Source organism: Mobula hypostoma, chromosome X2, assembly GCF_963921235.1.
Source record: "Mobula hypostoma chromosome X2, sMobHyp1.1, whole genome shotgun sequence".
NCBI classification, from domain to species: Eukaryota; Metazoa; Chordata; class Chondrichthyes; order Myliobatiformes; family Myliobatidae; genus Mobula; species Mobula hypostoma.
Window position 1 is genome coordinate 4575706 of NC_086129.1, and position 17426 is coordinate 4593131.

General features: G+C 49.8%; 1 protein-coding gene across 1 annotated transcript in view; it reads right to left on the reverse strand.

Annotated features, from left to right (window-relative positions):
• Positions 1-2454: 2454 nt before the first annotated feature.
• The window catches only part of ppp2r1ba (protein phosphatase 2, regulatory subunit A, beta a), a 90699-nt gene continuing 75727 nt past the window's right edge, over positions 2455-17426 (reverse strand). The window contains exons 13-15 of the mRNA XM_063038161.1: positions 10978-11120; positions 6293-6384; positions 2455-2898 (exon numbers count right to left, since the gene is read on the reverse strand). Coding sequence (XP_062894231.1) covers positions 2882-2898; positions 6293-6384; positions 10978-11120 — 252 coding nt within the window. The 3' untranslated portion in view covers positions 2455-2881. The remainder of the gene's footprint in view (positions 2899-6292; positions 6385-10977; positions 11121-17426) is intronic.

Consider the following 17426-nt stretch of genomic DNA (forward strand, 5'->3'; position numbering starts at 1 on the left):
GTCCAAGGCCCAGGGTCTTCGGCGAGGAGAGGAGACGAAGACAGACTCGTGTGGAGTGGCTGGTCCCAGGCGGCGGGTCGAGGGGGTTGGAGGGAATCAAATGGTGGAAAGAAGACTTCGTTAATTGAGCTCTAACTGTTATGCATGAAGTGGTTGAACTTTGATAAGTTTGGCCCCTTTTACTTTCCTTTTATATTTTATCTCTATTAATTACCTAGTTCCAATAAGATCTATAAAGTGTAATCATTTAATCGCATATGGGGTACTGCTTGTTATTTGGGCGGGGTGGGGTACATCACACAGCATCCACACAAACTCAATTACCCAGTTTGGCGGGGCCAAAGGCTGCTCCCCCTGGACGAAAGCGAGCTGAGCTGAGCCTGAGGCCTACCAGGGGGCTACACAAGGCACTCGTGTGACCACACTTGGAGTATTGTGTGCAGTTTTGGGCTCCTTATTTTGAACATTGGAGAGGATTCAGAGAAGATTCACGAGGATGATTCCAGGAATGAAAGGGTTACTGTACGAGGAACGTCTGGCAGCTCTTGGGCTGTATTCCCTGGAGTCCAGGAGAATGAGGGGAGGGGGATCTCATAGAAACATTTCAAATGTTAAAAGGCCTGAACAGATTAGATATGATAAAGTTATTTCCCATGGTCCAGGAGTCTAGGACAAGAGGGCACGACTTCAAGATTGAAGGACAACCACTTAGAACAGAGATATGGAGGCCAAATCATTGGGTGTATTTAAGGCACAGATAGATAGGTTCGTGATTAGCCAGGGCACTAAAGGGTATGGGGAGCAGGCAAGGGGAATGGGGATGACTGGAAGAATTGGATGGCGGAGCAGACTCGATGGGCCAATTGGCCTACTTCTGCTCCTCCATTTTATGGTCTTGTGATTAAGGGGAGGTTTCTCTGGTGAGGGACACTAACTTTTGTTAGGAAGAGATGAAGAGAGAAGAGGTCGTAGGATTCGACCCGGAGTGGGGCCGTGATTTGACAAAGCCCGGGGTGATCGATAGTGTACTGGCGACGGGGAAACCGTGAGCTCCAACCTGTGCACGTTAGACTGTTCCATTAAAACAGGCCCTTTTCTTTGTTCTTTCTTTACTAACACTTTAGTCAAATTAAGAACTATAAAGCCAAATATCTTGATTGTATGCAGCGTACTGTTATTTCGTAGCACTCATTCGTGACAGGGTAACAAATTACAGAGCATCCCCACAAACCGGGGGTTTTGGGCTGGGCTCGCGCCTCAATTTCACGCGGAGATGGCCTTCCCTAGACCTACCGAAATGTTTCACACATCTACGGTGTTTGGCTGAGCCACTGAGTACAAGAATTGGCGAGATTACGTGGCAGTTGTACATAACGTGGAGCATCGCGTGCAGATCTGGCCACTACGCTACAGGAGCAGTGTGATGCTTATGGGGAGTAAAAGGGGAAGCAGTAGTGGTGGGTACAATTACAAGTTTTAAAAGACATTTGGAGGGAAAGATTTATCACAAATGGGCCAAACAGAGGCCAACGGGACTAGATCGGACATGAATATGATGGGCTGAAAGGCCTGTTCCCCACTGTATAACACCTGCCTCTCCACGTCGGCTAAATTTGCTAATTTCACTTCAGTGACAAACGCTGATTTCTGTGCAAGACTTTAGTCTAAAATCCAGTGAAAAGCACAAAAAGCCCCCCCCCCAAAGAGAAATTTAACAGAAGGAAAGTTACAAGGAAACGAAGCACATGACATGCTTTTTACGCAAGGAGGTAAATCTTGCACCTCTCTGGTGTGCAACACGAGACAGCGTTTACCTTAATCCACTTTATTAGGGAGATCAGTCAAAACCACGATGTAATGTACAAATTGGGAGAAAGACATCCACTGGTAACAGGTTAAACCCACCTAACACAATGTCTAAAATCATCCAGAAAGCTATCAGACATTAAATTACATGATTCGCAATATTGAAATGACATCCCAAAAGTGACTAGACCACTGGAATGATACAATATTTTGTAATTCTGGTCGGGAGGAGAAGCTCAGCTATTGAAAAATCTACTTTAACTAACAGGTACAGAAGCAATGACTGCCTAAGCAAACCATCAGGTAATCACAGCATCCACTGGCACTGCTGTTTAAGTCACGGAAATAATGAGGTCGGCCCTTAAAGTCATTTCAATAACTGCCTAACGGGCACTCTTCCTTTTAACGCTAAAAATGATTAAAAGGGAAATTAAGGTAGGTCAAAACCTATAGCACGTCATTCAGCAACCTGGAGGAAACGCAGTGCAGACATCCTGCCCCACGTGAGGCCCCACCCCTACGTCAAGCAGCATCCAATGTGGACCCCACACCCCCCGACACCAGGCCCCATTAAATGCGGAACTCTCTCCAACATCAGGGTCAGGACCCGTCCGACGTGGACCCCTCCCCTGCCACCCCCCCCCCCCCGCCCGTCCGAGAACGTTTTCAGATCAGACAACATCAGTTTTAATTCGAGCACTTGCCACTGGATGCCAGGAATACAAGCGAAGGTGCTTCGGGAAGGGAGGAGGAGGAGGCATGCTGGATACAAGTGACTGTCGACAGGGCAGCAAAGCTAATAACCTCACGTCGGATACACATTGCCACTGGGTACACTACAGTCAATGAAAATAAATAGGCGGAGCGGACATCTATGATCACTCAAGCTAAATTTAGACAGCAGAAGGACTGCGGAACTAGGATCTCCAAGGCAGCTACAATCCAGTGACACTACCTACGAGACATTTACATTTTCCAGGGGTAATTCTTTTAAGAGAGAGTGTGGAAGAAGGTTTTCAAAGGTGTCAGCGGCAGATCTCATTGCAAGTCTGGAGAGCCGTTTCTTCACTCCTTCCTACGATAAGGCAAGCACTAGATAAGAAGGAAAACGTGCAGATTAGATATTAAAAGGAGACAAAATGTGAACGTTCCTGAAGATAATCAGAACGTGCTTCTATCTGTAAGCTATGACAACAACTTGTGGGAATTCTAGCGATGGAGTTTGTCATTTCTAAAATATTGCAAGTGAGTTTATATCATTACCAACTCTTAATTCTTGTTGCTTTAAGGCCTATTGGGGCAGATGGAACTCGTTAGCTCATCTAGAAGGAGAACTCTGATCTCAAACCTCTGCTGCCTTGCGGCTGTACCCGCTCACGGGGAAGGCTTCGGGAGTGAACCCCGAGGGAAAAATCCGGAGCTGGAGTCCCTGAGGCAGTCCGACGCTGACTGGCAACTCCTGCGACGCTGCTGGTGCCAAACTGTATCGGTCTCTGCCGTTCCTTTGGGTGTGTGGTGAGGGGAACCCTGCTACAGGGGGCAACAGCCTGCTCTCCATATCATACTGCCCGGCCTCGCGTATCTAGACAGCTAGGACACAACATCCATGGTCGACACTGACTGACGGAGGCCTCAGTCAGTTTAAGACCTACCAGGTTCTGCTAACCACTTGATTTTAAAGCAGGAAACATCTTAACTGCACTTCTCTGTACTGACACACTGAATACTGAATAGAATGGAAACATTATCCACAAGCCTGATACAGAGACACGGGGGACAGCAGGAGGCCATCGAGCAGGAGGCAATCACAAAAGTCTTGCTCTAGCCTCGTAACCCTTCAAAATACCGTTGCTGTCCCACGGTAGATTCTGCTTTCACCACTCCCACTCTCCTCACACCATCCTTGTCGCTTTCAGCCAAAATTTTAACGTCCACGCCCTTGGACTTAAACCACTCAACAATGCAGCCTGTTTCTCACCCAACAATTAATTCAGCAGAAACGGTGAACCATTTTCTGCTTCACTTAAGACACAACACCTCAAAATTACTCGTAAAAATAGGAGACCACACACTCGCATTTCTTCAGTGATATTTTTACATCAATAACGCTACACACCAAAGGAATTAATTTAATTGTAATAAATGTACACGTCAGGAGTGACTGAAGCCTCTGTTGGTCGGAGGTCGACCATGGATGTTGTGGCCTAGCTGTCTAGATACGCAAGCCCGGGCAGTACGATACGGAGAGCGAGCTGTTACCCCGTGTAACAGGCTCCCGCTCTCCACGCAGCTGATGAACCCAAAGAGACCCGATACAGTTTGGCACCAGCGGCGTCGCAGGAGCTGCCAGTCAGCACTAAACTCGATGCTGGACTGCCTCAGGGACCCCAGCTCCAGATTTCCCCTCACGGCTAATGGACTGGTGCAGAGCCAACAGTCTGTCTCCGAAGGTAAACAAAAGAGATGGTTGTTGACTTCAGGAGGACGCGGAGCGACCGCTCTCCGCTGAACATCGACGACTCCTCCGTAGAGATCGTTAAGAGCACCAAATTTCTTGGTGTTCACCCGGTGGAGAATCTCACCTGGTCCCTCAACACCAGCTCCATAGCCAAGAAAACCCAGCAGCGTCTCTACTTTCTGCGAAGGCTGAGAAAAGTCCATCTCCCCCCACCCCCATCCTCACCACGTTCTACAGAGGTTGTATTGAGAGCATCCTGAGCGGCTGCATCACTGCCTGGTTCGGGAATTGCACCATCTCGGATCGCAAGACCTTGCAGTGGATAGTGAGGTCAGCTGAGAAGATCATCATGGTCTCTCTTCCTGCCATTACAGACATTTACACCACACGATGCATCCGTAAAGCAAACAGCATTATGAAGGACCCCACACACCCCTCATACAAACTCTTCTCCCTCCTGCCATCTGGAAAAAGGCACCGAAGTATTCGGGCTCTCACGACCAGACTATGTAACAGTTTCTTCCCCCGAGTCATCAGATTCCTCAATACCCAGAGTCTAGACTGACACCAACCTACTGTCCTCTACTGTGCCTATTGTCTTGTTTGTTATTTATTATTATTTATTGTAATGCCTGCACTGTTTTGTGCACTTTATGCAGTCCTGGATAGGTCTGTAGTCTGGTGTAGTTTTTATGTTGTTTTACGTAGTTCAGTGTAGTTTCTGTATTGTTTCATGTAGCACCATGGTGCTGGAAAACATTGTCTCATTTTTGCTATGTTCTGCACCAGCAGTTATGGTTGAAATTACAATAAAAAGTGACCTGACTTGACTTGACGAGTGGGTGTACCTGCAAGGCAGCAGAGGTTTGAGATCAGAGTTTTCCTTCTCCTGGATGAGCTACCAACCACGGCTGACGAGCCCCCGTCTGACTGGGGACCACTGGGAATAAAGACATCAGCTACCCCAGATGGCTGGACAAGTGAGGGGTGAGGGACAAACACTGGCCACAATGGCGGAGAGCTCCCAGAGGATCAGGAGCCTGTCGTAGGGTCTGGAGGCTTGCCTGCCTCAGTGACCTGGAGAACGACGTTGGCTGGACCCAGGGCTTCATGCTTTGGCTCTTGGTAAGGTCACACAGGTCAAAGGGTAGAGGCCAGACTAAGAGCCCTCCAGGTCCATGGGTTCAGCTCAGAGCCGAACATCCCTGACTGGTGGAAAACCAGTTACGGAAACAACAATGAAGAACCCTTCTGCCTGTCTGAGTGCGACGGTGTTCCTGAGCTCCAGCTGGGACTTGCGTGACTGACAGGAGTGAAAACCGAGAGGAAGCTACCGACACGATGAAGGGGGCCCTGAACACTGCCAGAAATGGAGGGTCTTCATTGCTACCCCAAAACTCCAGCGGGGTAACAGGAAGTACGTACAATGGTGGAGAATTACTGAATGGTAGCGCTAGATTTTAACACCCATTCTTGACCGTTTAAACCCTAAAAAAAATCACCTAATATGAACAAAGAACTCTTAACTAAGGATTCGACTCGAGACTCTGGATTGGTTCTTAAAATATTCAGCCTACAGAAACAAGAGGGTGAGTAAGAGACAGAACTGGGAATTTCACGCTCAGCTCTATAACAAGGTTTATAATTCTGAACAATTAGCAAATCCCTCTAACTGGAAACAGTTCCAAGTATCACAGCATTGTTCCAGCTCTTCGAATAATCCTCTTGCTGGCTTCCCAGTGGTACTTTTCAGAATTTTGAACCCATAATTTGTGTTTTATCCCCTTTATTGAACCTGCTGAGGACTGCCTGTTTTTCCCGACCCTCAGAAGTTATACGTGCAGATTACGAGGCACACACCTTTAGTTTAAAGAGACTTTTCTACCTCCAGCAGGAACCCAGCAGACACCCATCTTGTGCTCATCTTCAGAGACCCAGCCACAAACTCTGGGACACAATGCAGGCCGGAACTGCTCGAAGGGAGAATGCTTACGCTCGTACCGAGCTAGGTCCAAAGCGGCAACTTACCAGTCATGGCTTCCTGCGCAAAGTACTTTACGTCCATATCTTGGTCCTGACCCAATTTCTCCAATATTGGTTTGACCTCGTTCTGTAAAGTGCTGTGATTTAAAAGCAATTTTTAGTACCTGTGACCTTAAAAACAAGAGAGCAGCGCTCTCACTTAAATCCAAAACCATACTGGATATTACCCAGATTAAAATCTCCTGTTTCTGCCTCTCACGCAGGCTCCCACCACCACAACTGATCGTTTACTGGCCAGATACGGGTTAGAGCTCAACTAGCAGACTACGGTCAGAAACTGCAGCTGAGCGCATTTGGGTTAGTGGATGCAAAAGGAGAATCATTTGGATGTCGTTGAAGAGAGGGGGCACTGAATGCATAAACCTCCTTTTAATGCAATTCATCTGCTATTGCTTTCCACACAAATTCCAATCAAATCACAAACATCGTTAACCAGACGGGTTGGCGGGGTGGAGATACGTCGCTACCAAAGGAAATGTAGGGTGCTCCTTCCCTGCGCTGGCCTGCAGGTCACCCTCGGGCAGGGTGCAACACCTGCTTAAGCCCCCGCTCAGGGTCACGCGATGCCGTGGGAGCAGATGGCGGACGGTCATGCGTCCAGCCGGTGCAGATCACAAGTCCTGGTTGTGCGACCACTGACGCCGGGCGATCCCTGAACAGCACTGATAATGGCTGGGGTCACCCCGTCTTGTAAAGACACTCACTGCCCAGAAGGCAGCAATGGCACAAGCCAGTTCTGCAGGATAATTTGCCACGAACAATCGCGGCCGCGGAGAGGCCACGACCGCCCGTCACATGATGATGATGGCAGTAGTGGCGTTGACTGAAACTTCACTGTGCAGTTTTCACTTCTAACCAGGATTTGTCTGTAAATGGCTGAAGGAGAGAGGGAAGATGCATTAAAGAGGATCCGAGGAGTAAACTTTTCATGCAGGAGTTGGTATCTGGAATGAGCTGCTAAAGGAGGTGGTGGTGGTGCATGCAGGAACAAAAATCCATACAGTCACTTCATAAATCTCTGGTTGGTCACATTGGGCTACTGAACTCAGCTCTGGTCAGCCCTTTAAAGAGTGTGGAGGCCTTGGAGAAGGTAAAGGAGACATTTACCAAGAGGTTGCCTGTGATAAATCTCTGGTTGGTCACATTTCGGCTACTGAATTCAGCTCTGGTCAACCTTTAAAGGATGTGGAGACTTTGGAGAAGGTACAGAAGACATTTACCAGGATGTTGCCTGTGATAAACCTCTGGTTAGGTCACATTTGGGCTACTGAATTCAGCTCTGGTCTCCCCTTTAAAGGGTGTGGAGAAGGTACAGAACACATTTACCAGGACGTTGCCTGTGATAAATCTCCGGTTGGTCACATTTCGGCTACTGAATTCAGCTCTGGTCTCCCCTTTAAAGGATGTGGAGACTTTGGAGAAGGTACAGAAGACATTTACCAGGATGTTGCCAGTGATAAACCTCTGGTTAGGTCACATTTGGAGTACTGAATTCAGCTCTGGTCTCCCCTTTAAAGGGTGTGGAGAAGGTACAGAACACATTTACCAGGACGTTGCCTGTGATAAATCTCCGGTTGGTCACATTTCGGCTACTGAATTCAGCTCTGGTCAACCTTTAAAGGATGTGGAGACTTTGGAGAAGGTACAGAAGACATTTACCAGGATGTTGCCTGTGATAAACCTCTGGTTAGGTCACATTTGGGCTACTGAATTCAGCTCTGGTCTCCCCTTTAAAGGGTGTGGAGAAGGTACAGAACACATTTACCAGGACGTTGCCTGTGATAAATCTCCGGTTGGTCACATTTCGGCTACTGAATTCAGCTCTGGTCAACCTTTAAAGGATGTGGAGACTTTGGAGAAGGTACAGAAGACATTTACCAGGATGTTGCCTGTGATAAACCTCTGGTTAGGTCACATTTGGGCTACTGAATTCAGCTCTGGTCTCCCCTTTAAAGGGTGTGGAGAAGGTACAGAACACATTTACCAGGACGTTGCCTGTGATAAATCTCCGGTTGGTCACATTTGGAGTACTGAATTCAGCTCTGGTCAGCCCTTTAAAAGGCGTGGAGAAGGTAACTGCAGGATGTTACCGGGAGAGGTTGCTAAGTTGGGATTGCTTTCTCCAGAGTGGTGGAGTCTGAGGGAGGGACGAGCTGATAGAAGTTTACAGGATTCTGAGGCAAAGACAGACGGCTCACAGTTAAGATGTCAGAGTGAGAGGAGAACAGCTCGAAGATGTGCCGAGAGTTTGAGAGAGCCTGGAACTGACCGACGGGTCTGGTGGAAGTGGATGCAGATATGAAAGAAGTGTTTGAGATCCGAAGAAGGGTCTTGGTCTGAAATGTCGACTGGTTATTAATTTCCGCAGACGCTGCCTGACCTGCTGAGTTCCTCCAGCATTTTGTGTGTGTGTGTGTGTGTGTGTCTGTGTGTGTGTATGTGTGTCTGTGTGTGTGTATGTGTGTGTGTGTGTGTGTGTGTGTGTGTGTGTGTGTGTGTGCGCCCGCCCGCTTTTTTTAAGCGTGTTGTACCAGACATTCAGCCATTCCTGTCCGGCACGTGGTGTCAGGATTAACCGGGTCACGTTATGAACGTTCCTGACTCCAGCCTTGTATTTTTTTTACGAGGTCGAGTGGCCAGCTCGACACTCAACCCGACACGGATGGGAAGTGTGCTTGGGGGTGGGGGTGGCCTGACCTGGATTCGAACTCGGGAACCTTCGCTCCAGAGTCCGGCCCTGATCTCACTGCGCCACCAGCCGGCCTAGTTTGCGTGTGTGCGCGTTGAAGTGTGTAAGACACCGTTAGGCAGATGAATGTGCGGACAATGGAGGATATCGGCCACGTGCGGACAAAAGGACGTGGTTCAATTAGACGCTGCTATAATTATAAAGTCTGCAGTTGTTGGAAATCCAGAGCAACACACACAAGATGCTGGAAGACCTCAGCAGGCCAGGCAACGCCTATGGAAATGAATAAACAGTCCACGTTTCGGGCCCAGACCCTTCGTCGGGACTGAAAAGGAAGAAATAGTCTGGCACAACATTGTGGGCCAACGGGCCTGTTCTGCGGGTTCAAGGGATGTGGAGTTAGTGTGACTGAGTGGGTTTACTCTAGCAAGGAGTGGTTGTCAGTACAGATGCAATGGACAACAGGGCATGTTTCTATACAGTACAACTACTTTCAGAACCTCGGGTTTGCTTGAAACACCAACATCAGCCAACTTTTAACCCACGTTGCCAGCTTGCCAGAAGTTTTAACAATAAGGACCAGCTTCCCATGCAGAACCCTGTCTCACTGAAGTCCATGCAGACGACATATACTGCATGACACACGAACAAAATGGTTTAATTACTGTGCCGGGCTCCCAAAAGGCCACTGGGAGCTGGGGAACAGATACACAGGCAGATACGACCACGCCACACAGGAGCACAATCAGGCCATTCAGCCCATCGAGTCTACTCCGCCATTCCATCACAGCCGATTTATTACCCCGCCCCCCCCAACCCCAAACACGGAAAGACTTAAAACTAGGGTCACCGATTTCAACTTCCCCAGTACTGAATGGAATTTCCTGAGTGCCAGAGGCTTCAATGGGTCAAAATTGATAACTGCGTCTCGGAGAGTTACACCAGACACTCCAAGTTGGCATGGCGACGTAACAGAGCCTACGAGGAAATGATCCGGGCCAGATGATCAAATTTTCAGCCGCTAATTGTAATTCCCTCAGTTTTAAGATAGTCACGGATTAAAACTGATCCTTGGGTGAAGGTGCTGAGGTGCAGAAGGGCTAATTGTAACAGTGTTAGGCAGGAACAGGAGAAGGTAAACTGGGAAGCAGCTGCTCGAGGGGCAAGCAACACCTCTGACACGTGGGACCCTTTCAAAAGGCCAGCTGACTGTGGAGTTCCTCGGGTAGTGTGGGCAATGAGAGACAGTGCGCAAGGTCAGTCTTACAACCCTACAGAAAGGAATATTACACATGGCTTGGGAAAGCGGTAGTAAAGTGAGGCCCTTGGAATACAAAGGCAGCAGAGAGACCTTAAACAAGTAATTCAGAGGGTAGAAACAGGCCACTAAATGTTCCTGGCAAGGATGTCCTTCCTTTTAAAAAAAACAGGGAGAAGGCAGGCGAGTGGGGTTGAGGGGAATAATAAATCAGCCATGATAGAATGGCCGCGTAGTGTCGATGGGCTGAACGGCCTACTTTCTGCTCCTGTGTCTTATGGTCTTAATCTCTGGGCAGAGAAGATCGTTTAAGGGTACCAAAGGATCCAGGTCAAGCAGGAAAGTGAGGCAAACACCACAGGGTTAAGTTTATGCCTCTTCCCCACACAGTCCATAGAACGAGCTGCCAGAGGAACTGGTGGAGGCAGACCCATTAACAACTTTTAAAAGGACAGGTACGCGGGCAGGAAAGGTTTAGAGCAAGGGTTCACAACTATTTTGGTGCCATGGCCCATTAAGCTAGGGGTCCGTGTACCCAGATTGGGAATCTGGGACGATGGGACTGGCAGAGACGGTGGTCTTGGCCGGAATGGACCTGTGAGGACAAAAGACAGTGCGACTCCATCACTAAACACCACCACAGTGAGATCTCAACTTCCATTCCAAACCGGAGACGAAACATTCTCCGCAGGCCGGGTTAGAAGCCCCAACTCAAATGCTTACCTGGCATCTAAAACCGGTCCTATTTTCTGCAGTGATTTAGCCACGTTGAAGCGAACATTTGCCACCTGATCGCCTGCCATCTGGAGAACTGTCGGTAGCATGTGCTTTGCTGTGATTTCTTGGCCACAGGCTTCAGACAACACCTGGAGAAGAAAGCAGCAGAAAATGCAAACGTTCATTCACAGCCCCGACCTTCACTGAGCAAGACTGAAGAAAAGATCATCGATCTGATTTGTGCGACGCTCAGAATGCATTTTGCCCCTCGATAAAAAGGCATGGTCCACGCTGGCACCAATGATAATCGGCAAAGAGAGAGATGAGGTCCTGCAACGGAGATTTACAGGTCGGCAGACAAGTTGTAAACAAGAAGTGGTGGTATATTGTAATTGCTGGACTACCCCTTCTGCCATGTACTAGCGAGTTCAGAAACAGGACGGCAGGACGGCTGGAACGTATGGACAAAGAGTGGGTACAGAGCAGGCAACATTAGATGTTCACATCACTGGGATCTCTTCCATGGCAAGGTGACCCGAGCCAAGAGGGGACCAAGACTATAAGACGCAAGAGCGGAATTAGGCTATCGAGTCAAATATGATGACAGAATATAGTATTCATGGTAAGACTCTTGGCAGTGTAGAGGGTCAGAGGGATCTTGGGGTCCGAGTCCATAGGACACTCAAAGCTGCTATGCAGGTTGACTCTGTGGTTACGAAGGCATACGGTGCATTGGCCTTCATCAATCGTGGGATTGAGTTTAAGAGCCAAGAGGTAATGTTGCAGCTATATAGGACCCTGGTCAGACCCCACTTGGAGTACTGTGCTCAGTTCTGGTCGCCTCACTACAGGAAGGACGTGGAAACCATAGAAAGGGTGCAGAGGAGATTTACAAGGACGTGCCCTGGATTGGGGAACATACCTTATGAGAATAGATTGGGTGAACTCGGCCTTTTCTCCTTGGAGCGATGGAGGATAAGAGGTGACCTGACAGAGGTGTATAAGATGATGAGAGGCATTGATTGTGTGGATAGTCAGAGGCTTTTTCCCAGGGCTGAAATGGCTAGCACGAGAGGGCATATTTTTAAGGTGCTTGGAAGTAGGTACAGAGGAGATGTCAGTGGTGAGTGCGTGGAATGGGCTGCCGGCGACGGTGGTGGAGGTGGAAATGATAGGGTCTTTTAAGAGTCTCCTGGATGGATACATGGAGCTTAGTAAAATACAGGGCTATGGGGAAGCCTAGGTAGTTCTAAGGTAGGGACATGTTCGGCACAGCTTTGTGGGCCTGTATTGTGCTGTAGGCTTTCTACGTTTCTATGAGTCCCCTCTGCCATTCCATCATGGCTGATTTATTTTTCCTCTCAACCCCATTCTCCTGCCTTCTCCCATAACCTTTCACGCCCTTAACTATTCAAGAATCTGTCAACCTCCACTTTAAATATACTCAATGACTTGGCCTCCAAAGCCGTCTGTGGCAATGAATTCCACAGATTCTCCACCCTCTGGCTAAAGAAATTCCTCCTCAGCTCTGCTCTAAAGGGACGTCCTTCTATTCTGAGGCCGTGCCCTCTGGTCCCAGGCTCTTGCACCATTGAAAACTGCCTCCGTGCATCCATTTTATCCATACCCTTGCAGTGAGGTTTGCTCGAGCTCTTTGGGAGGCTTTAAGCTAGTGAGGCAGCAGGGGTGGGACAGAGAACACTAGTGCAGCGGGTGTTGAGTCAGAATTCTACGTCAAACTAACTAAACAGGCAGGTCCGGTGGGAAAAACAGGCAGAAACCGGTGGGGAAGCACCCGAGGGCTGGGAGTTTTAACTGCGTCTGTTTTCCAACATAGAAATTCACAGCACATTACAAGCCCTTCGACCCACAATGTTATACCGACCATGTAACCTACTCTTGAAACTGCCTAGAATTTCCCTAGCACATAGCCCTTTATTTTTCTAAGCTCCATGCACCTAAGAGGCTCTTAAAAGACCCTAACATGAGGAAATCTGCAGGTGCTGGAATTTCAAGCAACACACATCAAAGTTGCTGGTGAACGCAGCAGGCCAGGCAGCATCTCTGGGAAGAGGTACGGTCGACGTTTCAGGCCGAGACCCTTCGTCAGGACTAACTGAAGGAAGAGCTAGTAAGAGATTTGAAAGTGGGAGGGGGAGGGGGAGGGATGGAGCCAAGAGCTGAACAGGTGATTGGCAAAAGGGATATGAGAGGATCATAGGACAGGAGGCCCAGGGAGAAGGAAACGGGGGAGGGGAGTAAACCCAGAGGAAGGGCAAGGATCTTAAAAGACCCTATTGTATCCGCTTCCACCACCGTCACCGGCAGTACATTCCACGCGCCCACTACTCCCTGTGGGAAAAACTTACCCCTGACATCCCCTTGTACCTATTTCCAAGCAGCTTAAAACTATACCCCCTCGTGTTAGCCATTTCAGCCCTGGGAAAAAGCCTCTGACTATCCACACGATCAATGCCTCTCATCATCTTATACACCTCTGTCAGGTCACCTCTCATCCTCCGTCACTCTAAGGAGAAAAGGCCGAGTTCACTCAACCTATTCTCATAATTCAGGCAATTATGCAATTACGCCCTCCAATTCAGGCAACATCCTTGTAAATCTCTTATGCACTCTCTCTATAGTATCCACGTCCTTCCTGTAGTGAGGTGACCAGAACTGAACACAGTACTCCAAGTGGGGTCTGACCAGGGTCCTATATATAACATTACCTCAGGGCTCTTGAACTCAGTCCCACGGTTGATGAAGGCCAACACACCAGGTGCCTTCTTAACAACACTGGCAACCTGCGTAGCCACTTTGAGAGTCCCATGGACACAGAGCCCAAGATCTCTCCGATCCTCCACACTGCCGAGCGTCTTACCATTGGTATTATATTCTGGTTTGAACAGAGAACTCGGGTGAGCTGGCCAGCGATCAGTGCAGGGATTATATTATTCCTGTAAGCATAGGAACGTGGTTGAGGGATGGGAGCACAGTGCCCTGGGTTATAGATACCCTGGCGACAGGGGGAAGGGTTTGAGTGTTACACTAATCAGGGAGAGCGTTACAAGTGACTGCTGTTGCTGGAATCTGGAGCGACGAACAAGCTCAATGGAGCAGATCTGTGGGAGGAAAACGGACCAGATCAAAACCCTGCATCAGGACTGTTGGGGGGCCAGTGTACAGTGGAATAGTGGGGAGAAACGAGCCTAAGGTGACTGGTGCACTAACAGCAGGACAGAAGCAAAGGAGGAGCAGAGAGAGTGGCAGGCGCAGGACGACGGGGGGAACGAGGAAATAACATCATGAGGGAGATGGAACAAGGTAGGGAGAGTGTGAAGGTGGGGACTGACAGCAGGAACACAAAGAGCTACAAGGGCTGGACGCTGATAAATAACGGAGGTGGCAACAGGTTCGGGGAGAGGGGTGAACGGTAAATGAAACCAGATGGGGGAGAGAGAGAGTGTGAGTGTGTGAGAGAGGCGAAAGAGCGAGAGTGTGCCAGAGAGTGTGTGTGTGTGGGGTGAGCAGTGGGAGAATGGGCCTGGGCCTTTCCTATCAACGTAACTGTACCCACCTCTAGAGATTTCTCTTTCAGCTCCACTCACATGCCCACTATTCTGTGAAAAACTAGCTCTTTATGTCCCTTTTTAGCATCGCTCGCTCTCACTTTTAACCTCGGGGGCTTTAGACTCCCCCGGAGGATTGGTGGGGGGGGGGGGAGAGACGGTCTAGTAAATTGGGGGATAGAGTTCAAGTGCAGCTCTATAAAACTCTGGTCAGACCACTCTGGTGTCCAGCTTTGGTAGCCTTGTCATAGGAAGCATGGAGAAGATCTAGAGGGGACGCAGAGGAGACTTGCCAGGATGCTGCCTGCATCAGAGAGCATGTCTTATGGGGAAAAGTTGAGCGAGTTGGGGCTTCTTCTCTTTGGAGTGAAGGAGGTGTGGATAGAGTGGAAGATGATAAGAGGTATAGATAGGGTGGCCAGGGTAGAAATGGCCAATACCAGAGGCATAATTTTAAGGTGATTGGAGGAAGGTATAGCGGTCAGGTCTTTGTTTCACACACACAAGAGTGGGTTGGTGTGTGGAATGCCCCGCCAGGCGTGATGGTAGAGGCAGATACATCAGGGACATTTAACAAACTCTTAGATGGGCACACAGATGATGGAGGGTTATGTAGGAGGGATGGGTTAGATTGATCTCAGAGTAGGTTAAAAGATCAGCACAGGTACAATTGCTCTGCCTAGTTTGCCAACTAATCAGTGCACCATCGTTAGCACTAACACCGGCAAAACAAAGCTCACATTTTCATGTGATCTGCTAGACTTCTAGCCACATCCAAATCATTCACAGGAGAGATCCAGTGTAGATTCCTGTGGTACGCCACGGGGTAATCACAGAAGCAACAGCCCATCACCAAATCAACTCTGAACCCAATATGTGAAGTTGCTTTGGACCCTTCAGTCTCCTGAGTCCATGAATGTTGCAGCAGTCAGCCCCCCCGCAGTCCGCCAATAAATCAGTGGACCAGACTTGCAGCGTTACACATTAACAATGCCCAACAGGGGTTCTGCGATCGCAGGAAGAGAGACGCAGACAATCGCTCGCTGCCAGGTCACACGCCGACCACGTTGCTGCCTCTCTAGGCGCGGCGAGCAGCGCGATCTGCCCCAAGTCCAACTCCTCCAGCTTCTCCGCCGATGGGGCAGACCCGCAGCACGCTTTTAAGTGCTGAATATCCAGCAGGGCCTTCCGATCGAAAAAAAATAAATAAAAGACAGTAACACCTTTGGCTGGCCCCGTAGAAGCCGCCGCGCCCGAGCATGCCACCATCTTACGGGAGGTTTGTGGATTAGTAAGGAGTATCCCAGAATATCCTCCTCCTCAATATTTCGGTAGTAAATCAATATTACGGTGCCACGCCCAGCACACCATTCACCGAGTGAATCATTCAGCCATTCAACCCTGTCTCTATCACCCTCCCGTGAGCTCACTTGCTTTACTAGTAATGTTGCTTACACCAAAATAAATATAATCTTGCATTTCTTATCAGACTGAGGTTTGCTCTGCTTTGTTTCCCGTCGATATTTAACTGCAACTGTACACGTGGCCTGCGACCCGTCCCTACGAGTCTGAATCCCAGCGAGCACTCCCGCAGGACGTTGGCCCTGTTTCGGTCCAGCCTGCATAAGGGTTACTTTGTGAGGTGCTCCTGCTGATCCAGAGGTCTAAAGTTCAAAGTATGAACACCATATACAATCAGGAGGTTCGTCATCTTGCAGGCAGCCAGAAAGCAAAGAAACACAAGAGAATCCACGGAAACAGAGTCCCACGCAGCCAAGACCGTCAGGCACGCAATGTGCGCCAAAGGAACAAATCGTGCAAACAAAAATTTAAAAAAGTAAACAAGACACAGAACGTGAACCGCAGAGTCACCGAAATTCAGGCCACAGCCAGGGAGTCAGTTCAGTCCAGGAGCCCGATGGTTGCAGGCCACAGCCAGGGAGTCAATTCAGTCCAGGAGCCCGATGGTTGCAGGCCACAGCCAGGGAGTCAGCTCAGTCCAGGAGCCCGATGGTTGCAGGCCACAGCCAGGGAGTCAGCTCAGTCCAGGAGCCCGATGGTTGCAGGCCACAGCCAGGGAGTCAGCTCAGTCCAGGAGCCCGATGGCTGCAGGCCACAGCCAGGAAGTCAGCTCAGTCCAGAGCCCCAATAGCTGCAGGCCACAGCCAGGGAGACAGTTCAGTCCAGGAGCCCGATGGCTGCAGGCCACAGCCAGGGAGACAGTTCAGTCCAGGAGCCCGATGGCTGCAGGCCACAGCCAGGGAGTCAGTTCAGTCCAGGAGCCCGATGGCTGCAGGCCACAGCCAGGGAGTCAGTTCAGTCCAGGAGCCCGATGGCTGCAGGCCACAGCCAGGAAGTCAGCTCAGTCCAGGAGCCCGATGGCTGCAGGCCACAGCCAGGGAGTCAGTTCAGTCCAGGAGCCCGATGGCTGCAGGCCACAGCCAGGGAGTCAGTTCAGTCCAGGAGCCCAATGGCTGCAGGCCACAGCCAGGGAGTCAGTTCAGTCCAGAAGCCCGATGGCTGCAGGCCACAGCCAGGGAGTCAGTTCAGTCCAGGGCCCCAATGGCTGCAGGCCACAGCCAGGGAGTCAGTTCAGTCCAGAAGCCCGATGGCTGCAGGCCACAGCCAGGGAGTCAGTTCAGTCCAGGGCCCCAATGGCTGCAGGCCACAGCCAGGGAGTCAGTTCAGTCCAGGGCCCCAATGGCTGCAGGCCACAGCCAGGGAGTCAGTTCAGTCCAGGGCCCCAATAGCTGCAGGCCACAGCCAGGGAGTCAGTTCAGTCCAGGGCCCCAATAGCTGCAGGCCACAGCCAGGGAGTCAGTTCAGTCCAGAAGCCCGATGGCTGCAGGCCACAGCCAGGGAGTCAGTTCAGTCCAGGGCCCCAAT